Genomic DNA, 14,021 nt, shown 5'->3' with positions numbered 1-14,021 from the left:
GGGCTACAACCCACTTCTTCGGATGCATCCGAAGAAGTGGGTTGTAGCCCACGAAAGCTTATGCTCTAATAAATTTGTTAGTCTCTAAGGTGCCACAAGTACTCCTGTTCTTTTTGCGGATACAAACTAACACGGCTGCTACTCTGAAACCTGTCAGTACAGACAGTTTGATAAGAAGTGTGAGAATACTTACAAGGGGAGATAGATTCAATGTTTGTAATGGCTCAGCCATTCCCAGTCCTTACTAGGTATTGATTGGTTTCAGATCCTGTTCTTTTTAGGTATTGATTGTTGCTTAATGACTTTTTCATTCAAGAAGTCCTTTGTGTGACTTCCCTTTCCTTGCTGAAATTCATTTATTCCACAAAGGCATTGTCATGGACCTCCACCCCACCCATGAATTTTTTTATTTCAGTTATTGACATTTTTAAAACTTTGATTTTTCAACTTTTTTATCATTGAAATTTCAAATATAAAAAAGGATGAACGTATCACCTGCCCCCCCCCCCAAAAGTCACAAATAATTCACCCTGCTTCTCTTCCAATTTGGTATCTGATCAAAATTTTCTGAATTTGGATGAAAAAATGTTTGGTTCAAATTTTGACCAAAAAAGGTAGAGATTTTCCCACTTTCTTTCCCATATTTTTTGGTCATTTCTATTAATTAATGCGCTCCTGTGAAATGATATCTTCAGCCCATGTATCACATGTCTGAATTGTATTTGCCATATCCAGTTGGCAGTAAATACTGTGAGCTCTTCAAAGACATAGTAACCTCTATGGGTGTATGCACCTGAGTACACAGACAGTGCTCAATAAGCACATTGCTTACTGACTTCAAAGGGATGAAGTGAGGTTTAATTAAGAGCTACAAAAGATATGGAAATATCAGAAGAAAGATACTATGTAAGCACATATTGTAATGAACTGCTGCCACGGCCCTTATGCTGGGTAGAATGCAGTCATAGGCCCTATAGTGCTAAGAGCTAATGGAGATTCTCCTTCAGCTCAGGTGGTAAGGGCTTGTGCATTTAAAGCAGGAGGAACTGCATTTGATCCTGGCTACAAAGTCTCAACTTGGCACAGACCAGGAATTTCAGTGTTAGCTAGGATTAAATATAAACTGCAATTGTATGCTGTTTGGAGCAGGGACTGTTTTTCATCGTATGTTTCTATTACACAGTGAGATACTCCCATGGTTGAGACCTGTAGACACTATCACACTCTAAATGTTAAATAATGATTAAACACAAAGGATGGATTGAAGAAATAATCATGAAAAAAGTTCTCCTAGAATCTGGGTCAGGGATAAAGGAATTTTGATGTGTTAAAATTTTGTCGTAAAAAAGAAAACCTAGCAAGTTTGTAGGTTTTGCTCCCACGTCTCAGGCCTGGCTCCATCCAGCTTCCAATCAGACCACCTGTTCTAATGTTAAATTCACTAGGAACAACACAGAGGAGAGTGAGACCAGTTGGCATGAGCAAGATGTAAGCAGCTTGCAGTAATGCCAGCTCTTGTGATATCTGGCCCCAGCTTCTGGAGTCTTGTGATCACAGGATCTCACTTTAAAAAAAATGAAATTTAAGTTGTAGCCCTTGCAGTTGTATAGAAAAATTAGAAAATGCCCTAATGGCTGAAAAACGAGAAGGCAACTAAAAATAACTCAACATTAGAAAAAAAAATCTCATGATTTTTAAGATTTTTTATTTTCAAGGGCAGAATTTCACCCAGGATTTTTGAACACTCAGGGTTGGAGAAAAGGACCAAAAGCAAGGTTCTGTCTGAAAAAACAGCCATTAAGAAATCTTCCCACAGATTCCAGTGAATAGACAGACAGTGGCAAGAGACCCCTTTGGTTTTTATTCATATTGGGTTGTTTGTTAGAGGAAGCAGAGTGATGGGTACTTCCAATTAAAGGGGACTTTGCGAAACAAAAGTTACTTCTCACCTGCAAATGTCTGCTTCTGCTTTTTCTGTAAAATTTATACATTTCTCTCTCTCACACACACACACACACACACACACACGGGAGAATTAGAACTCAGCATGACAAGTTACACAGCAGGATATAGATTCAGATAAGAGAGACTTTGGGAGTAAATGAAGTCTCACTGGTTTTCACTTGTCCTTAATGCAGTGAGACAGCTTGGGTTGGTTTCAGAAAACACAAGGTGACCCTTGCTCAGACAAGCAGTCAAAAAGCACATCCATACAGGATAAAAAATGGTCCATGGTCTTAAAAAAAAAAAAAAAAAAAGGGAAAAAGGCTGCAGCTGTAGGGAACTGGTTGTGGGCTCCAGTACCAGCAGGTCTGGGAGGTTGCTTAGCATTCACTGTGCATGGGCTCGAGCGTCCTTAGCTGGCGTAGACCTTGACAAACAGATTATGGGAGAAGAGGAGATACATGTTAATAGAGATGCCCTGCCATCAGAGATTGTGATTACAAAAACAGCAAAGGGTTCTGACGCACATCATGTGGCTGAAAAAACAACGGCATTCTCCGCCTAGAACTCGCACTGAATTTATAGGAAGCCATCTGAACGCAGCGCTATGGCTGGGATGGGTAGAGGCTGGTGGGCTGCAATATACCTTTTTCATGGAACACGTGTGGCTTGCTATGCATACAAATTTTTACATATATTCCATTGATTGTTAGAACACTGAGTTGCTAGAAAGCTTTAGCGAGAGCCAAGATGAGCCCAGAGAAAGATCTTTAGTCAAGTGGCTGCTGGACTTGACATACATTAAAGCACAATGTACTAGGCAAGATGTTATTAATTCAGACAATGTACCACGTTCCAAATCAATTATTAAGCCAGATGTGCCGCATGAATAAGCCACTCATGCAAACCCCTTAGCATAAACAAGGACAAGAGAGCAACTTTGACCAACCGCGTGAACTCCTGCCTTTTGAAATCCACTGAGAATAGATATCAGCTTCCTGGCCGTCCACTCGGTGACCTTGCCACAGGGATAGCCAAGTGGCTAAGCTGCCAGCGCTTCCTTGTTGAAGTTTATAATCCTTGAATCAAAAGGTTATCCTTAAAGCTGATTGGCAAGCTCTCTTGCACATACACTCTCCAGAAGGAGACTACCCCCCCTCACCCAAATTTTTTCCCCACAATTTTAAAAAGTGTGTGTGTGTGTGTGTGTGTGTGTAAGTTCCCATTTTGTTGAAAAGCCGTTTCTATTTAAAAGATGGAAATATTTCAACCAGTTATGTCTCTCTCCGACGCAAGCAGAGACAGCTGCATGCTTCTCCCTTCCGAAATAGGGGTAGGGATCCAGACTGTTGACTGTATGGGACCTTGCTCCAGCAGAGGCCAGGCAGCTCCCTTCCTCAAGGACATCATCAGCTTGTAGGATCTAGTCCTGTGGGGGACTTTCAGTCGGCCTTCTGTCTGCATTACGTAACTATTAGAGAGCATCTTGGCATGATCTGTAAGAGTAGGGGCTTGTCCTGGCATCCCAAGATGCCCTGTGTGTGCTGGTTTGGTGTCTTCCTTCAGCCCTGTGGTAGCTGAATGTGAAGTAATGGTGTAAATTCTTTGGGATCCTCTAGGATGGACTCTGCTATAGAAACTGCAATAGAATTTCCCCAGTCCTCCCTCTGATAGCCTGCAGATCCAAGTTGTCTATATGTAACCTCGCCTTTCCTCTCCTCAGCTGAGCCAGTGCTGTGGGGAAGCCTTGTATCACACTAAGGACTTTTACATGGTTAGGCCACAGCACCGTGAAGTATTTAATTTTAAATTCCCAATACTCTTGTCAAAGTAAAGGAGCATAGCCCAGTTTGTGATTCAGTCTCTTTGGAGACTTTCATAGGATGAAGTGTTAAGACTGGACCATCCAGTTCAGTTCCCTACCAACACAAAGATGTTCCTGGAATTTTCTAGGATGGAGTCTGGTTTTAAGTGCCTCAGACAATGGGATTCCCACCATTTAACTTGGGAGACTACGCCACTCTAAAAAGTCTCCCGCACAGGGGAAATCTTCCTCAATATTCACCTTACATTTCCCTTTTCCCAACTTTCAGGGATTTTGTCTGTGCCCAATCCAGTACGCAAAGCTTATATCGCTATGGAGGGTGCTTTCTCGGTGATTGAGCTGCTTTTCCACAGCTGCACTAATTTGCCTCACAACCAATTCATACGAAAGGGGATCTATTCTAGTTTTATGCTGCATGAGAGCATATACTAGTGTTATTCAATGGCCAATTCCTTATCAGACAAGAGTGTACATGTCAGCATCAAACCTGTAACCTTGGCTAGCAATAGCCTATGAACTAGATTTCTCACTGACTCCGTTTACAGAAAAGTGTAAATATCTCCAGTGAAGATACATCAGGGTAGAATTAGTAGTGGTGCAAACAAAATCAGGCCCCTTAGCTGAAAGCACAGAGCTTCCTAGTTCAGGAGGATAATTTTCAACTAATAGACAGGGTGAGCAGTGTTCACAAATTATGGCTTGAAGGAAAAAAGTAGGCCACAATCCACATAAATAAATGCCATCTTTATTTTACCAAATATAATTTAAAATCAGTTAAGTTGACATTTGTCAATTCAGTTATATAACTATAAATATTTAAGACAGTCTTTTTTAATTTTCATACAAAGAGGAACCCAATATTCTCTTCATTTGCAGCCAGATCTAAAATACACATGCATTCGTGTTCAACTGGTGAAAAATAAAAAAAAATAAAAAGAAGTTTTCCTTCAAAGCTTTTTTAAATTTAAATGTAAATTAAGTTCTTACCCTCCCTGCCCACCCTCCCTTCCCTCAACCTGGTAAAAATTTAGGTACCTCACCCAAGTAGAACTATGGCTCTTAAAACAATCACCTCTACCTCCCTCAGTTTTTCAGCTGAGACCATGGAGGGTTTGTCTCTTTCACTGGCACAAGTCTTTAGTTAGGGAACTGATGAGGCATGTAAAATAGTAGGAGTGGGTCTACTAAAAGCTTACGTGTTAGGGAAGGGAAATCTCAAATGTATCTCTCAATACTGGGCATGGAAGCAAGTGAACAGTTTTTTGCGTCTGTTAACGTTGAGGTGCAGGAGAAGGTCTCCAAGAAATTGAGACTTCAGTGCAGCAAAATTTCGACAGACGCCCTGGACAAGTTAGATTCATGAGAAGTTGCTGGGGTGAAGAGATGTGAATTTCAGAGCTACAATCACAAGTGACATTTGAAGAGAGCAGTTCCGAGGCTTTCTAACCTAGAAATGAAAGCCCTCTGGAAAAACACTCCCTACTAGCGCAGGGTCTGCGAGACAGCACTCTATTAAGAACTGCAATTCTGTGATTTAAAGCAGTCTTTATGTAAGCCAGGTCTCCCAAATACCCTGTACAGTTAAGGCCATAAAAAAAAGAGGCATCCCTCAGTGTGAAACAGGAAACGATTCTTCTACAAGTACCTTTAGACAGTGGTCCCTCAGCTCTTATCTTTTTGGCATGCAAGACACTAAATGTGGTTTGGTTTAGACACCTATATAGGTTCCTGTATTTTTTGGTATTGTTTCCCCAGCAGTCCATGATGGAACTCTCCTTTTAGTTTCAAACCTGTCAACATGCCTGGCAGGGCCGGCTCTAGGCACCAGCCCAGCAAGCAGGTGCTTGGGGCGGCACGTCGGGCTGTTCGGCAGCGGGTCCCTCTGGGAGGGAAGCACCTGCCGCCGAATTCCCGCCGAAGAAGAAAGTGGCGCGGTGGAGTTGCCGCCGGAGTGCCGCCGATCGCAATTGCGGTCGTGGCTTTTTTATTTTTTTTCCGCCGCTTGGGGCGGCAAAAACCCTGGAGCGGGTCCTGATGCCTGGCCTTAAACCAGGTCTCTAGCACTGAACTGCAGGGAAAGCTCTGAGCCAATTCCAGACTGGAATTTTGCAGCATGGGTCTATTGCTGGTCATGACAGATACACTTGGCTGGGCTGTTGCGGTCTTGCTTGGCCCACGGTAAGGGCAAGGTGGGGGTGGTCTTCCAAGCAAACCACTCCCTCCCAAGAGAGTCAAGACTGCCATATTTATGTGGCTGTGGTAGAGTGCCAATATATTGAGCAGCACCATCACCCCCTGAAACTGAGCCTCACTTAGGGCGAAGAAGGTCAAAATCTACACAACACATCAAGTATCACTTCGCACTTGTTGCACGTAATACCCAGCTCTCTGGGAAAAGCCAAAAAGGAGAAAAACAGCATTGTTTTAAGGAGCTTGTGGGAAAGACACAAAAGTTGACCCAGTATCAGAAAATAAGAGCCACTACAAGAGTGCAGGGTGTGTGTTCTGGAAAGAGGAATGCATTTCAGACTTTTTAAAGGAAAAACTAAAGCCCTACATACAATTAAAAATCCAGCAACTTTAGGGTTATGTTTTAAAGCCTCAAATAAACCAGGTGAGCGCTCCTTGTAAGCATCTGGGGGTGGGAGTGGATGTTTAAAAGGCCTCTTTCTGGCACACTCCAGCTAGTTCTCTAACCAGAATCTTCTTTGATTTAGAATCCAGGCATAAAGTGGGGCTTTGGGGGAGGATCTGGGGATGTCCCAAATCCTAATTTATAGAGTGTTCCCTCCTGGGAGGTGCCTGTTCAGTTTATAATTAAAACAAACCTGAATCGTATCTTGAACATTGAATGCTTATGAATCAAAAGAGTGACGCTTCACCTCTAGTGATGGGTGTGGGTATCCTTTATGATCCGACTACTCAATCAACAATTCCAATAGAACCTTGGTTCAGATGCTACTGCTATAAAATTGCACTTGGTGATTGTCTCTTACACTTTTTTTTTTGTCCTTCCTAAAACTAGATTTTTCTGTACAAACTGGGCTTGAAATATAAACCACATAAAATTCCCATTGAAAATAATGAGAATCCAGGATCAAAGCTGAAGTCCCAAGAGAGACAGAAGGAAGGGAAGGAGGAAAGAAGGGGAGAGCTAGTCTCCCACGTCCGTGTCCCGGTCACCGATGAGCCAGAGAATGTGGAAACTGAGAGCCAAGAGACCTGTCCCAAGCAGGTCACCCAGCGCCGTCAAGTAAGGGATGGAAAAGTTGTCGGGATCCAGGCCCCTACCCCACATCCAATGCACCATCCAGTCGGCAATGTAGAGTAGAATGAGAACCTGGAAAACAGACAAGAGGAAAGAGCCATATTATCTACTAATCCAGACTTTCACGCCCCTTTCTTCCCCAGAACAAAGCTTCCCAAGTTCCTCTATATTCAGGCACTTGCAATTCAGCCTGATTGAAGTGCGAGCCCCTATTAATCCCATTCAAGCCTAAGGAATAGTTTAGAGGAGTAAGAGATGGGTCTTGTTGTTAAGAGGAACCTCCTCAAGCAAGGGAAAACCAAAGATTTGATGGTGGGTACATTTCAGATTGTGGGCGGAGAGGGGCATGCCTGCAAGTGAGCATTTAGGGGGCACAAGAAGATGTAAGCTGGGTTTTTAATTCCCCTATGTGCCTTTGAAAACCTCCCCTTACTGCTCTATGCCCAATGCATCACCATCAGTTTATTTTAGGTGTACGAGAGAGTTCACTGCATGTGGGCTGAAAGCCTCCAAAATGAGGAGGCTCTGACCCAGATCCAAGTTTTGCAGCTCAGGTCACAACTCTAACCAAAAAAAAAACAAAACAAAAAAGAGGAGCAAGTGGACACAGAGCCAGGGAAGTAGAGGCAGGATCCAATCCACAGTTCACACCAGGGTGCCTCAGAGGTGAGCAGAAAGCCCAGCAGAGTTGGAGCAGCAGAGTCCTGGCTTCCTGGGGGCAGGACAGCGTCTCTGAGCAGTGACATGAATCCCCAGACGGTCACGTTCTCACCTTTGCTCTAGGACAACACTCAGGGTATCCCAAGTCAGTGGTTCACACTGAGTCCTAAGCAAAGCCAGGAGAAATGCTCACAAATGCATCTAGCAGATCAGGTACAGACATTTAAAGCCATCAACTTGTGACCGGAGTGAGGGCTGGAAGGATTAGGCCAAGGCCCCCTCCTTCACTACAATCCATTTAGTTACCCATGAGCCCCCACTTTGCTCGCAGGCCTGTGGCTTCCCACAATGCACCTCACTTTCTGCAGGGGGAAGAGCACCAGGGACTTTAGAAAGTGGTTGCTAAAGGACTTCCCTTCATGTGTCCAGCACACAGCAGGGGCTCGCGACTTAGACTAGCTGCCTTGTCTAGCGCGCTCTGTTTCTCTTTCTTGTGGATGCTCTGACTCATTTCCTGGAGCTCAGCTCGGTTGTTGATTTTAGGGGGATGCTAAAACCAGCAACAACTTCCACAAGCACCAGGAGGTGGCTGTGTTTAGTAGGATAACTCCTTGGCCACAGTCTCCCCTCTGTCTGCCTGTGTAGGAGGGGAGGGATATATTGGCTGCCTGAGTTTCCTGAAATGCCCAAAATCCCCCCTTACATCCCTGAGCACACACTCCTCACCTCAAGCACTGATTGTTATTTTACACAGAATCGGTCAGGAGCATGGGAGCCCAACACTGGCAGCCCAGCCAGATTTCTCCTGTGTGGGAAAGGCCCAGGGAAGGGAGGAAGAGCCCTACGAGTCACGGGAGACACTGCACACTTCACATCCTGTTTTCTCTGCCAAGCCGTTTGAACACTGCTACAGCCCCACTAGGCGCTCACAGCTCTTTACTGCCAAGGAAGCGAGTTTCCTGCTCCTGAGGATTTTAAAAGCCAAGTGTAGGCTGCAAAGCTACGGAAAGCAGCAGGTAAGCAGAATGAGTGCCCTGAGCACGGAAGGGAGTCGAATGCACTCATCTTCGCAGGGCTGCCGAAGCAGACAGAAGCACTTCAATTTACGATGTGCTGCTCTGTTCTATGAGAATTTTAATTCTACTCCTGTGACAACCATTTGTGAGATAGTGGGTTCCCTGCAGGGAAGGCGCTATAGGGAGGAATGTAACAACAGACGAGGATAGAGAGAGGCACCCTGAACCAGCCAGCCCCACCTGACTTCCAGCTACAAAGGTTCTTTTGCCGCCTGCAGCACCATAGTATCCAAACGCCTCCCAGTCACGCGTTAAGTGAGGTGACCGGCGTCTGTCACACGTGGCTTGATCTCGCCCACTCCCGAGGGAGAGCTGTGTGTGCAGTGGAGTGTTCGGAACAGCAAGGAGCACACTGCGCATCCCAAACATCTCTGTTCTCTGAAGGGGCATTTGGGATGCAAGAGGAGCGCTAGATCGGGGCCAGGAGATGCCCATTTCATGCTCTCTCTCTCTCTCTCTCTAGTCAAGGGAAGGGGTATTTTGTGTAAGCTCCCTGGAATAGGGATAGTCTTTGTGCTGCGGCTATACAGCGCCTAGCACAATGGGGTCCTGGACCATGACTGGGGCTAGCAGGCATTATGCTAAATGCAAATAATAAAGGGATATTTTGTATCCGTCCCAGGTGCAAGAATCACGTCATCTGTACTTATAGCTCTGCACCATGCAGATTCCCCTTACTGAGGAGAAAGTGCCTCACTCCATCCCACTTCTGAGGTCTGTCTACACTGAGGGGCGGCTGCCAGTGGGTCCCACCGAACTGGTGCGGAAACCGTTTTCTCTGCAACTCTAAATGAGACAAACCCTGTTTTCAGGCGCATGGGAGGTGACCCCTTTGCAGCAGTTGGCCAGTTTTCCACTGCAGGTGGTGCGTTAGTGTCCGTTATTCTAGCACGGGGATCGCAGTCCATGCAACGATTCACGCAGAGGAGACGGGTCAGGCAAAGCCAGCTCTTACCTGGAGAAGTGCAGCTGTCATATAGAAGACTACGAAGATCAGGGTGAGCGTGGTGTGCCCGCCTTGCATGGAGCTGATGGTGTAGAGGAAAACCAAGTGCCCAGGAACCACCAGGAGAAAGAGCACGCGGGCAGAGCGGGAATTCACATCTGGAGGGAAATTGAGAGGATGGAGCTCAGGATTTAAACAGATAATGGAACTCTGCAGCCAGCTCCCTGGGTGCCAGCATGGATGTGTCCACTAATCAGCAGACTACGTTCTAGTCCGATCACATGCCACAGCATATTGGATCCACACCTCTATGTGCTAAGTGCAAGGAGCGTAACAGAAATGCCCCGGAGCTCTGAACACTGGCTTAGAGACCCATCCGTACTGGGATCAGTTAGAGATAATGCACTTCTGCTCCTAGCACAGACAGGGCCAAAAGGGACAGGCGAACAAAGAGGCTCTACACAGATCCCAGTGGCCACAGAAGTGGTATCTTTCAGCAGGTGCTCAGTACGCAGCTTTCCGTAATTCACTGGGAGGCTGAATTTACTAAGGTGAATTCATAAGAGCAACTAAAGCAAGGTGCTTGGTGCTCCCAAGGGCTGTACCTGCCCCCTTTGGGGGCTCATTTTTCCAACCCTCTGTCCAGCACAGCCACACCGGACGTCTCCCAACACACACTGTAACAGATAATGCTGACATCCGAGACCGTAAAGCACCGAGCTCAGCTCCACAAGGCCACTCTTCTGGGGGCTGCCTTGCCCCCAGAGGCCAGGCCAGTCCAGTCCCAGGCTACGGGCTGCCCCAGGCATGGTAGAGAATAAATCTCAGCACATGCACTGCATGAAATGCAAATCAGGATTCCCGCTGCAACGTTCCCCCCACCATGTCCATCCTCACTTGAAACGTCTGGGTCTGCAGCTAAATAATGGAAACATTATGGAGCCTCTATATTAACAGGAACCTTTTCTGGAGCTTCAGTTATACTGGCCAGGCCAAGCCGAGTCGCTGGCTGGCAGCTTCTGCAGCCCAAAAGCACTTGGTGAGGATTTAGAAGGTGGCGGGGAAGAAGTCATTCCAATGCTGGGGAGTCAGAGGCCACGAAGGCGGCCTTCTTTTCCTAACCCAGCGGGGACGCTCCACCTCCCCAAAACAGCACTGACACTGTCTCTGTAAGCAAGAGCAAAGGCCAGGCCAGCGCCTGGTCTCTCTGCCTCCCAGCAGGTCTCAGCTCCCATTTCCCTTCCTTGCTGCTTAGTGACCCCTCCCTCAGTGCAAGCTGAGCCAGCTAATCGTCAAGCCATTTCAGGATGCCGGTGAAGCGAACTGGAAGTCCCCTAGCTCGGAAAGCCCCAGCGCATGGCGCTGCATAGAAGGAACAGATACCTGAGCTGAAGAATGTGCTGCAGGGGGTGGGGCACTTGCGCGGGGCCATCTCTGAGCTCTCGCCCGGGATTCCGCTCATGTGGAGGTAAGTGGAGATGCGACTAGCCTGGACAGCTACCAGGTTGCCACCGACACCTGCAGGCCAGAAGGGGAGCAGTGAGAGCGGGCGCGTAACTCAACCCCCGCAGAACTCGGGCGCACTTGAGACTTCAGGAGCCAAGTTAAACTCTATTGGCCTTTGAACTTCAACCCTTTTAATGCCTCCGGAACAGCCAGACCAGCAGGTGAACGAGTCCTCTCTTGCTCCTCGCAGGTAGAATTCTTTTGCTGTGTTGTCAGAAAGCAGCTGCAACTGCTTCAGTTACAGATCGAGCTGTCAGCCCTCTATTTCTGGCCCACATTCCACTTTTGCAGAATGCAAAAAGCCAGAGAGAAAGGACACTGCTCTACAACCCCCCTTTATGACTCCTGCTGCAACTGCATTATTATAGAGCCTTAAGTGCAGTGCGTGGGACACAAAAACAATGGGCCAGTCATGGCAGTAAGTTGAAAACTGCTAAGAATTTTGTTTGAAACACAGCGCATTACCTGCGGAACTCATTGCCACAAGCCCAAGAGATTCATAGCATTTTTTAAAAAGTGTGCAACATACAGATAATGAGCAGACCCACAGTTCTATTAGCAAAGAAGCCTAAGGCACTAGAAGTTTCAGACCCAAGCTCAAGGAACAGGGAAGGGGCATCAGACTGGATAAAATATTCAAAGACACTTAGGTGCATAGGTGCATCTTTGCTGAAGTATCAACTCAAGGGTAGATCACTTGAGATCCTTCCCTCATGTTAATCTATCACCAGGAGCAGCAGCCACACTGCAGAGCAGCCGAGTTGCTCTAACACCCTGTCTCAAGCCTAGGAGCCAAAATCCCATTGGCATCTACAGATGCAGGCTCCTAAATCACTTTTGAAAATGGGCCTTGGGCACTTTTGAAGATTCTACCCACTGTTTGGCAGGGACTGCCGAGAGGCTCATTGGCAGAGCAGAAGGGAACTCACCATTAATCACCGGCGTAAAGACGGCTATCCCCGCAAAGTTTGGATCCGACACCGTTTTGTCCAATATTAGCCCTCCAACACTGCAAGGGAAGACATTGAAGGAGTTGATGCCCAAGAGAAAATGACCACTCAGAACATCCAGAGACTCCCAAGCAATTATGATGGTCACACTTAGGTAGGCATGAGAAGCAGTGCCCACTGTTTGTGAGGCTGGTTACTGCAACTCTGCACATGTCACAGGCATCTATACCCATTTACGCAATGGCAGCAGTTGCACATGGACTCTGGGGCCTCTTAAAGCTGGTGCATAATATCAGAGCATCGAGGGAAAAGGGTTACTAGTGTGTCATAGTAAAAGACAGTTTTGGCAGGAGCCACAGAGTCAGGTAGGGGGTGCTTTCCCATGATGCAAGTTGCATTTTGGCACACATCACACCAGCTGGTTTGTAAGTTTCAGTCAGACAACATTCCCCAACAGGAACAGAGATCGTAAATCCTTGTGTACCTAGTGTAGAAAGAGCCTTTTGCTGTAACAAACCCGTCTGGGGCAGTCACTTCCTAGAGATGGCTCTTGTGGTGAAGGCGCTAGACTGGGACTCAGGAGGTCTGGGTTAAATTTCTGGCTGTGCCACAGACTCTCTATGTGATTATGGGCAAGTCACTAGATCTCTCTCTGTCTCTCAGCTCCCCACCTGTAGAACAGGGATAACAATACTTTCTTCCCCCCATTCTTTGGAAGAGGGACTGTCTCACTATGGGTTTGTAGAGTGCCCAGCCTGGTGGGGCCCTGATCCCAGGTGGGACCCTTAGATGCTAAGGTGACAGCAAACAGACAGGTACTTGGGGGCCCTGTTTTAGGAGATACTTGTTTGGTGCACATTAAAATCTGTTTGACATACAGCGGGTGAAATCCTGCTCTCAGATCCAGAGGAGCACCCTCCGACAGTTGCATAGGTTTAGGAGCAGAATTAGCCCACTTACGCTGGAGGGATGTGCCATTGTTGCTCTATTCCTAGAGAGGGGCATGGGCTGTAGATCTGAACGTTAACATTTGAAGGGGTTCGGTTCCACCATCTCCGTTTCTTATGCACAGCATGCACCATTCGGGCAAGCGCCTGAAGGGAAGCCAGGGTGTCCCTTCCTGGTAAGGCTGGGGCAAAACAGTCATTTCGTGCCTTCCTACCTGCTAATAGCCATGGCAATGATGACTGGCTCCCACCCAGAGTACAGCACCTCCCGGGTTACTGGATTCCTCTTGGCAATGATGATCCAGAGCGGTAGCAGGGCTATGAAGAAGGCACACACCAAAGGATTCACGTACGCTTTGTCCTCTGAAAAGAGAAGCAACAGGTCAACAAGCCCTCCTGCCAGATGTCATGGGTCACTACTCAACAGCAGTGTTGGACAGCAGACCTGGTCCCATTTCCCCTTTGACCTCAGGCCCTGGGAGTCTGCGAGAGCCAGACATGGCCACCCCGCCTTCAGGAGGTATGCTATTGTCAAGGCTGCCCCCTCTGGATCAGCTCTTACCGCTGCTGACGACGTGCCCTCTAGGAAAAGCCCGGTTCCCAGCCTCTCACCCCGTTCAGCCTTCACCTGCTGGGCAAAACCTAGCAGCCACGCCTGCCCTCTCCTTGGAATGTCGTTGAAGACATGTCCCAACCAAGGAGACAGCCACAGCTCTGCTACTAGGGACCCGCCCAAGCCTTACGCCAAGGATGCTTTCTAGCTTCTGGCACTTGCCAAAAAGCAGCCCTTGCCTGTCTGACGGGCAGGGTGCACCCAGAGCACCCCCAAGCCTCTCCGCACCTGTGTGGTCTATGAAGATCCTTTACATTTCTCTCCCCTCCCCCCAGTCATCTCTGAA

The 14,021-nt window shown here is 47.2% G+C and overlaps 2 protein-coding genes across 2 annotated transcripts in view; both read right to left on the bottom strand.

Moving 5' to 3' along the window:
* LOC112118423 (ras-related protein Rab-7L1) overlaps nt 1-4,874 on the bottom strand; it is a 17,450-nt gene extending 12,576 nt beyond the window's left edge. The window contains exon 1 of the mRNA XM_026655249.1: nt 4,848-4,874. Coding sequence (XP_026511034.1) covers nt 4,848-4,874 — 27 coding nt within the window. The remainder of the gene's footprint in view (nt 1-4,847) is intronic.
* A 1,150-nt stretch (nt 4,875-6,024) lies between these two features.
* The window catches only part of LOC112118419 (solute carrier family 41 member 1), a 32,919-nt gene continuing 24,922 nt past the window's right edge, over nt 6,025-14,021 (bottom strand). The window contains exons 7-11 of the mRNA XM_024216715.2: nt 13,338-13,485; nt 12,155-12,234; nt 11,103-11,237; nt 9,729-9,877; nt 6,025-7,109 (exon numbers count right to left, since the gene is read on the bottom strand). Of these exons, the coding sequence (XP_024072483.1) occupies nt 6,924-7,109; nt 9,729-9,877; nt 11,103-11,237; nt 12,155-12,234; nt 13,338-13,485 (698 nt within the window). The 3' untranslated portion in view covers nt 6,025-6,923. The remainder of the gene's footprint in view (nt 7,110-9,728; nt 9,878-11,102; nt 11,238-12,154; nt 12,235-13,337; nt 13,486-14,021) is intronic.

This window comes from Terrapene carolina, unplaced genomic scaffold, assembly GCF_002925995.2.
Source record: "Terrapene carolina triunguis isolate 2854851 unplaced genomic scaffold, T_m_triunguis-2.0 Scaffold199, whole genome shotgun sequence".
NCBI lineage: Eukaryota > Metazoa > Chordata > Testudines > Emydidae > Terrapene > Terrapene triunguis.
This window is presented reverse-complemented; position numbering and strand designations above follow the sequence as displayed.